The sequence below is a fragment of the Parus major genome, chromosome Z (genome assembly GCF_001522545.3).
Source record: "Parus major isolate Abel chromosome Z, Parus_major1.1, whole genome shotgun sequence".
NCBI classification, from domain to species: domain Eukaryota; kingdom Metazoa; phylum Chordata; class Aves; order Passeriformes; family Paridae; genus Parus; species Parus major.
This window is the reverse complement of record NC_031799.1, coordinates 70878681-70887786: the sequence shown is the minus strand read 5'-3', so window position 1 is coordinate 70887786 and position 9106 is coordinate 70878681. Positions and strand designations below refer to the sequence as shown.

The window sequence follows — 9106 nt, the reverse complement described above, 5'->3', positions numbered from 1 at the left end:
CCTCGGGATGCGGCTCCCCCCGGGATGCGGTTCCCCCCGGGATGCGGCTCCCCCCGGGATGCGGCTCCCCCCGGGATGCGGCTCCCCCCGGGATGCGGCTCCCCCCGGGATGCGCTGTCCCGGCTCTTTGTCCCTGCGGAGGGTCCGGTTACAGGTTTGCGAGTACCGGCACCAGCAGCCGGGCCGGCTCCTTGCGGGGGAGGATGCCTTTGGGATACACTGTACCCTGCTGGGCTCGCCGGCGGGGCCTGAGTGGTTTATCTCAAAAGTTTCCTGTGTTTAGAAAACGTTTCTGATGCTATTTATATAAATAAATGTGTGCGTGTGTGTTTGTGTGTGTGTATATATATATATATATATATATGTATGTATGTATGTATGTATATATATATATGTGTGTGTATATATATGTATATGTATGTATGTGTATATATATGTGTGTGTATATATATATGTGTGTGTGTATATGTATGTATATATGTATATATGTAAGTATAGATGTAAGTATAGATGTATAGATGTGTATATGTATAAATATGTATATATGTGTATATATATGCGTATATGTGTGTATAAATATGTATATGTGTATATATATATGTATGTGTATGTATGTGTATATATATATATTTTTATATGTATATATATGTGTATATATATGTATATACATATATATGTGTGTATATATGTATATATGTATTTATGCACATATATTTTTAAAATTTTTTCATAAATATCACATATGTTCATATATATTTTACACAAATACATATATTATGCATATAATATATGTATGTATACACAAATATGTATCATATCTATCTCATATATCATAAATATATTTATGCATATATGTAATCCATATTATTATCTATTTTATATATCTACATGCATATTTTTGTATGTGTATATGCATATATGTGTGTATATATAATATTTAATATATATATGTATACACTTAAAATGTACAAGGTGTACATATACACAGATGTATATGTAATATATACATAATACATAATATGAAAGATCATTATATGCATAATTAATATACAGTATCATTAGATACATTATATATATTACATAAAAACAGTATAATTAATAAAACTATCCATACAACACACCAAAGCAATACTACATACTAATGATATATTAATACCACCTCCTATTGGGTTTATATAAATATTAATATGTATTAATGTCAGCAATATCTTAGTATTTTAACATTATTGATATATTTCTTAATATGAAAATTTTAGGATATGTAATGTTATATACATAACATATATACATATTATATATTATATACATAACATGTTAATATGATAATTTAGGATGTGTAGCATCTAAGATATTAATATAACTTCATGAGATATGTGGTTATAGATAAAATATGCTGTGTTCTATAGTATATATGACATATATATATATATGACATATATATTATAGTCTCTTATGCTGTTATTGCTATTATCTTTTAAGCTCCATTACAAACTTCACATTGTGGTAGCAGTCTGTAGTTTTGTGTAGGTTCTGTATAGTATTCAGAGCAGGCCATTACAGCATGCTGTTGGATGTTATTTAAATTACCTGAAATTTTGGCCCTGGACCAAAATTTTTGTTCAGTAATCCCCACTCTCGGGGGGATTACTGAACAAAATGTGTTTTCCATTGGGATGAAGGGATACTTCTCTCCTTTCTGAGGTGGAATGCATTGTGTTAGTGGCATTTTCCCCAGGTTACCCTATTTTGGAGGAGAAAATGCATGAAAGCATTGATTGATGCAGAACATCACCCCACAGATAAAGCTGGTACTGCTGATGACATCTTTGAATTTTGAGTTGTTGCAAGAAACTGATTCTCCCTGAAAGACTTCTAGAGTTATGTGCATGTGCAAAAAAAGGGATTTTTGTGTATTTTGCAGGCCTTCTCTGACCATCTGGTGGGGTAAAAGCTGCGTGGGATCTCCACAGCTGCAGGATTTGCTGTCCCCACTCACGTGGGCTCCTTGGTCTGTGCTTGTGGCACCTGTTTTCCTGTCCAGCATTTCCTTGGTAGGTAATCAAATGCAGACTGCCAGAAACTTCAGTTTCCTTGATGGCCATAGCTCATTTAGAATGAGGGATAACAGGAGATAGGTGTTTTAAATGCCATCAAGATGCATTTTGATATTTGCACCTACTTGCTCCCCCCCCATTCTCTTTCAGCTGTTGCTGAAAAGATAAATACTTCCAGAAAAAAGCCATCTGTGCTTGTCTTCCCTTGATTGATGCTGAGACCAGGTTTATACAGATAGTTATCTCATCTAAATAATGGATGGTTTTAGTGTCACAACTTACTTTTCCTACAGATGAGGATTTATTGGGTGATGGAAATTCTATTAACAGCAATTGAGTCCAACTTGGCTTTGCAAAACAGAGCATGGGCCAAGCTGAGACTCAAAAGAGTAATTTGTTAAATCCTTAGCATTGTGTGGTGTAGGGGAAGTTAAATTCTCCAGTTTGCAATCATCCTTCTTTGCATTTATGTATTCATTTTTTTTCCCTCAAGCAAATCTTCATAATTGGTGGTAGTCTAGAGAGAGATCCAGAATAATTATATGGGAAGTTTTGTGCGTTTTAGTGACTTTGGTATCATTTTACTTCAGTGAGTAAACAGACAGACAGGACTCTCTTTTCTTTTGGTTTCTCATAAAAACATCCAGCCAGACTCATGCTAGCCCTGGAAAAAGCAGATTCTTTCTTCAGTAGCAGTAGTGGTCAGTGAAGGTTTGCTGCTGGATTCTGAAGGTAGAATTGCTTGTAATTACATGAAATTGGTAAGAAGTTAAGGCACTGCTGGCTGATTTCTTTGTGTGGGGTCTCAAAGCTCAGGTAACTGATATTGTTTTATTCATTCCCCTTCAGCTGATGTTTTGGTAGGAGTTATCCTCAGGACAACAGAGCATGGAGAGATCAAGAAGGGGCTATGTAGGACTGAGCTGGAGTTATTTTGTGCACGTATGTGTGTGGAAGGGAGAATGTGATCTATGGAAATCTGGGCTTCATTCTTTGTGCTAGCCACAAAACAATTTGAGAGCATCTTCCTCATTTGGAAGGCTTGCTACAAAAGCTAGCAACGAAAGCATTCTTAAAAAACTTGTCAGAAAGCAGACTTTTTTTCTTCCCCCCATTTTTTATCTTGCACATGAACAGGCCAACATGCTGCAAATGCTCCAAGCCAGAACTGCATCCGTTTTGGATTTCTATTTATTGTGGATTTAAAAATTTTCCACCTCTGACTGAGGCTCTTCCTGTCATCCAGATCTGCTTTTTTTTCTGAAAGGTTCCAAGCTGGTTCTAATATTTAACATGCAAAATCCCAGGCAGTTCTATTTCCACCTGGCAAAGTGAAACAAATGCAGTATCTGCCAAGGACTGTGACCTTTGGCAGTGTGAGCTGTGCCAGTCAGGGCTCAGTGACAGGAATTTCACTGCTCTGCCCCTGCAGCTGACTCTTACTAATAACTGCTGTCCTTTGGCTGGCCAGGAGGATTGGTGGAGCAGTGCCCTGTCACCCATTTGATTTTTCTTGTGATTGTGGCTCAGAAACACAGCATTAAAGTTTAGAGCCCACTGCAGTGTTCTTTCTTAGTGTTTTTTCTGGATAAACTGTCCTTTTAAAAAGAAAAGCTTTATGATACTGCTGCTGAGAGATCCAGTGAAGCAAAAGAGTGCTGGGCTCTTCTTTACTGATCATCCTAAACTGTGCTTAGCAGTTGCAATGAAATCCTGCTCACTCTTAATCTGTTTGAAATTGTGATATCACAGTTTATGACAATTTATTGATATTTAGCTTTAGATAATAGAGCTACAGGTAAGTCAGGCCTGAAACTGAGCAGAAACAGTTTGGTTTTAGGTAAAAGGGTAAATTTTGAGTAAATTTTCCCAGTGTAAATTCTGGTATCAGGTGTCATGTCTGCTGATAATCACCATGCAGACTCCCTTTGGATTCTGAGATTTTTTTTTTTGTTTTGTTTTGCTCCTGGATCCTAAAATGCCTTTTAAAGGTCACATTATGACAAAAGTTTGGAGAAAGCAGTGTTGTTATTATTAATGACACCACGAACAGGTGACCTCAAGACTCCAGCATGGCACCCCTCAATAGCACTTAACTTACTCAAAAGAATCACAAACCCATCAATCAATCTGCTGTTTCAGGAAGGACTTGGGGGCAGCGTGAATGCTTTTAATATTAGCAAGTTAAATCATCTTGGCTGCAGCTTTGTACTCGCTGCGGAACGCATTATATTAATATTCTGATTAGGTGCAGATTAGTTTTTTTGATGGAATAATTCGGGTAAGTAGACTATGTCAAACACTGCAGCAAGATTACAGAGGTTCAAAGCACAGCACTTTGCATTTTTAAATGTGTAATTCCAGCTGGCATCTGTGGAGGTGGAGCGGTGTAATGCATACATGCCAGCATTCGCGTTAGGGACTTTAAAGAGGCATTTCAACAAGGAAAACGTAGGTGTTTTGTTGTTCTTTTCCTAATGGAACTGCTGGTTTTGAGCTGCACAGCGTTTCTGGCCTGCCACGTAGTAAACCACCTCCCTGATGAACGTGTTGATACTGTGAGCATGAAAACCCTGGGATGGATGTTTTGATTGTGTGTGATTTAGGGCCGCCACAGAAGCGTGGCGTTTATCCTGACATTAAATTTCATGAGCTATAACTTGGCACACAGCAACTCAGGGTTTTATTTCTGCCTGAAACAGGATGATGGTGCTCTGTTTTCTGAGCAGAGCCCTGCCACGAGTGAGGCAATCACCCAGCCCCCTGGGGAGACAACTCTGCTCAGCCAGCAGGAATAAGCCAGTGTTGACTTTATTCACCAAGGTAAGAGCTATTTACACAATAAAGCTGGGCAAGACTGTGTGTTTATCAGCTCTGATACAAAGGAATCACAGATTAAATGGTTTGTGCTTGCCTTTTTTTTTTTTTACCCCCTTCAAAGTAGTGTTTACTTAGTGGGTTTCTGCACACCAGGCTTTGCAGCACAGTCCTGCTCTCATTGTATCAAGCAAGAATTGGCAATCAACAAATATTTCAGGACAGTTTTGCCTCAGTGACTCTATGGTTCATTTGCTGGTTGAAGATTTGGCCCAGCTGCCAGTGTTTCACCCTGAAAATGGAGAAGAGAGATGAATTGTTACACACACAATCTGCCAGCCACGAGCATCAGCAGCCAAAGCAGGCTCTTCAAAGTTCTCGTGTTTAATTTCAGCACCACCTGTGAGACTGTAAAATGTATCCAAATAGTGCTGGGAGCACGTGAGGGAAAAGTAGATTTGGTTTTGCCCTCTTTTTGCTTTATTGGCAACAAATAAAAGGCATGTAGGGTTCCTAAGTATATTTAGAAAACAGATGAGATGAGAAGGAAGGGTCATTTGTGGACTGTCACATTCCATGAATTGTTTTTATTACCTGCATAGTTCTGGAGCTTTATAAAGGATGGCACAGGGTGAGTTATGCTGAATTTATGTGGTTGTTGCAGCTTTCAAGAGGAGAATAACTACAAATGCAAAGCCCTGAGAGTGCTGATATCAGTGTGGTGGTTTTAAATACGATTAAAATAATTTCCTCCTCCTGCTCAGTGTTTGTTCATTCCATCAGTAACCACACAGAAGTGTTTAAACTGTGTGACAAATGAATAGGTTAAAAATAATAGGTCAGCATCCATTTAATAATAAGAACTGTAAAGTTGCAGCTTTCTCTCCCCCTGCCCAATTCAGAACTCTTTCATCATTCAAATGGGGTAAGGTAGGGAATAATGCTCTTACCTTTGGGTTAATAATTGGGAAAAAAAGCTCTTTGTGTCTTAAAATTCCTAACTATTAAGGCACTGTGTGAAATTATATTTTCTAGTAGCAGATTTCCAGCAGTTCTCTGAAATGGCCTTTTGTAGAAGGTGTTTTTAACTCTAAATGTTGACTGTTAACTTTAAATGTTCACTGGCAACCACAAAGAAAACTGCAGACTATAAAAAAAATTAATCTATGCTGTTAGCTTATGCTAATTGACCCCTTGTTTGCCTCCTTCTTATTTTTACTGAGGAGAAAAGAGGAGGAGAAAGCAGAAGGGAGCTATGACTTCTGCATCAAACTGATGGAAACAACCAAATGAGTTTCACATTTCAGTCCCCTTTTCTGACCACCCCAGGATTTGTGCAACAATTGCTTACATAAATCTACTTTTAAACAAGATTTCACTGTTAAAATAATTCCATTTTTATTTTAAACCAGTACCACCCACTGCCTAAGCTTGCCATGTGGGTAACACCATATTTTTTTCCTAAAAGCTAGCTTCCTTTGCCAAATGCATTGATGTACCTGGTACTTCAGGAAGCTCTCCACAGGCCCAGAGGAGCCAGGTGTGTCCTGTTTTAACTGGAAGGAGCCTGGTGTGTCACAAAACCGATGTGCAGGATCCAGGGTCATTCCTTTCAGTCACCAGTATCTGCTAAACCAGGCCCTCCAAAAGTAACTTTTCAGGACTATGAAGAACACAGCACTTCAGTGTCCTGGGCTCATCCACGTGGGAAAGGCAATTTAAATGATATCTAAATAAAAGCAGAGTGTTTAATCCGAAGTAATTCACATTCAGGGAATAAAAAGTAGCTGTTTCAGATTAACTTCATATTTGAACAAGTCCTAGGAAGACTTTTCAGTGGAAGAAGGAGAAGAAGGTCTTTTCCAGCTGTGGAAGTTGTTTTGGGGCAGAGGGACAGAGTGATCACGTTCACCTCCAAATACTTTACCATGTTGAATTACGGGCCAAATTCTGCTGTTGCAAACATTGGAGCAGCATGCCTTCATTTGAGTTACTTCTTCAGATACTCAACCCTAGTGGAAGATGAGGGAGTTTTCAAAAATGTGAGGGTTCTTTTGACCCCACCACTGGTCAAAACACTGCAGTTGTTCTCCCTGCTGGAGGTTGCTGTCCTTCCAGCTCTGCTCAATTTCTCCCAGGCAAAGCCAAGCAGGTTATCTTAAATTGTCTTCTTTTCCCATTTCAGCTGAGCCATGTGTCTTGATCTGAGACAGGCTGGAAGTTACTTCTGTGGCTTCCTCATTCCACTTTTAGCAGGAATGGGACCTGCAGCTGTCTTGATTTGGTGATGACAGTGCTTTGAGTATTCATTGCTGACCGAAACGAGGGGTCTCTGCAGGACCCTTTCAGACCATTCCCTTGGGTCAGCTTTTAGAGGACTGTTAATTTCCTCCATGAGAAATGGAATAGCAGATGTAAAATAATTAAATTCAGTGTCTGGATAGTTTGTTTGGCTTCTTTTCATCCGTACTGCACTGATAAATAAAGTTTTAGAAAGCCCTACGACAGGGGCAGGGTGCAGGGAAGGGAATGTGCATTTACAGTAATGAATGCTCCTGTCTGGGTGTGTTATTTTACAGCACAAACAACTTTTGTGTTTTACTGCATGCTTCAAGCTACTCTGAATGTTTTCATTTAGAAACCATGCCCTCTGTGTGATGAAGCAAAAGAAGTTCTTGAGCCATACAAGAAAAGGGTAATGTATGGAAATATTGTATATGTTTTCTATATGGAAAGAACAGTTAATCAGGATTCTTTCTTTGTAAAAAGAAAATTGCTTGGGTTTATTTGCATCTGTTACTCTTTCATGGATGACCTCTTCAAGGCTATTTCAGCTCTGATTTACATAAAACTCATTACCCAAAAGCATTTTGTGACAATGCTGCAACTATTGGCAAACTAAACCAATATACACCGTGTTGCAGTAGTTCTTGAAAACAGCCCTTTTGTAAATACTGTTGCCTTTTCTGAAGGAGGAGTTTGCAACTTTTACGAGGCAGGTAATGCTATAATTTAGGAAGGATGTGACTAAGTGGGGCTTTGAATATTTGAACTATGTGTGACTGCAGTTTTTGCTGTTCTTCAGCCAGGTTTTGATCTCTGTATTGAAGGATGAAACCTTTAATGGAAGCTTTAAGAGCTGTTGCACTCTGCTGCCTGTTTTGTTCCCAGCTGTGTGTTTGTTGAGGTTGCTGCCCACAGGAGAGGGGTTCTGCAGTAGAACAAGTGGAACAAGAATATTCTGGGGTAGGGAGAGAGTCCCTTGTAGAGAGGCAGCCAAGGGTTGTGGCTACATATATTTTGTACTCAAAAAAGCCAGGCCCTTCTCTACAACACAAAGAATAAATTCAGAGTCTTCAAGAAAACAGCCTTGCATTTCTGAGAAAAACACTGATGAGAAGACAAGCAGATGCTTTTTTTCAGTGTCCAGCAGGAACTGACATATTTCTTTTCTGCCACAGTTCATTCTGCAGGAGGTGGATATTACCCTTCCAGAGAACTCAGCCTGGTATGATAAATACAAATACGACATACCTGTTTTTCACTTCAATGGGAAGTTCCTAATGAAGCATCGGGTCGATATTCAAAAGTTTGAGGACCGACTTAGGAAGCTGGAGTTGCAAAGTGAGGGAAGCCAGTGAAGAAAATTCTGCTGCTCTGATGCAGATCTCAAAGGGGAAAAGATCCGTGAGAAAAAAAAAACAACAAAACATCTTCATTACCTGGCCTTAAATGTCTTAGGACATATGAGCAGGAAAGACTTGAGTGACTTTTGTTCTATTTTGTATCAATCACCCAGCCCAGCTGCACCACCTCTTCTGTGCCATTTCATTTGCTGCTCTGTTTTGGGCTGTTTTTTCACTGACAGAATAAAAGCTGCTCCGTAACAGCAGATGAAGTAAACTCTGTTTTTTTGGGGCTGGCATGGCCACCTTTGGGTAGTGGGGGGTGGTAGAGGGGTGGTTTCTCCCAGAAGCTGCTGGAAGCTTCCCCTGTGTCCAGCTGAGCCAACACCAGCCAGCTCCAGGGTGGACCCCCTGATCAGGGAGGAAGAGACAATCTTTAATAAAATGACCACAAACCTCATTCTCCATCTCCAAATGGGAGAAGATTGAGTGAAGCTGAGCCTGGGAAGAAGAGAAGGGTGGGACAAAGGAGTTTTTAAGATTTCATTTTTCCTAGTCTTTATCCTACTGTGATTTGATTGGTAATAAACTAATTTCCCTAAGTCAAGT

General features: G+C 39.4%; 1 protein-coding gene across 2 annotated transcripts; it reads left to right on the top strand.

The window, feature by feature from the left end:
• The first annotated feature begins 63 nt into the window (after positions 1-63).
• Positions 64-8765, top strand: CZH5orf63 (chromosome Z C5orf63 homolog). 2 transcript variants are annotated; one of them, XM_015615569.3, is made up of 5 exons: positions 64-154; positions 1922-2051; positions 4757-4877; positions 7510-7566; positions 8333-8765. In XM_015615569.3, the coding sequence occupies exons 3-5, from the start codon at positions 4758-4760 to the stop codon at positions 8510-8512; spliced, it is 357 nt and encodes a 118-aa protein (XP_015471055.1). In that variant the 5' UTR covers positions 64-154; positions 1922-2051; position 4757; the 3' UTR covers positions 8513-8765. The 2 variants fall into 2 exon arrangements, with proteins under 2 accessions (XP_015471055.1, XP_015471056.1); XM_015615570.3 differs by lacking the exon at positions 64-154 and adding an exon at positions 1322-1808.
• Positions 8766-9106: the final 341 nt, after the last annotated feature.

What these genes read in the sequence shown, in the direction of transcription:
- CZH5orf63 (XM_015615569.3), top strand. Translation starts at nt 4,758, where the DNA reads ATGATGGTGCTCTGTTTTCTGAGCAGAGCCCTGCCACGAGTGAGGCAA. An exon ending in TGTTGACTTTATTCACCAAG is followed by an intron (nt 4,878 to 7,509) that starts GTAAGAGCTATT and finishes GTTTTCATTTAG; the next exon opens with AAACCATGCCCTCTGTGTGA. An exon ending in TTGAGCCATACAAGAAAAGG is followed by an intron (nt 7,567 to 8,332) that starts GTAATGTATGGA and finishes TTTCTGCCACAG; the next exon opens with TTCATTCTGCAGGAGGTGGA.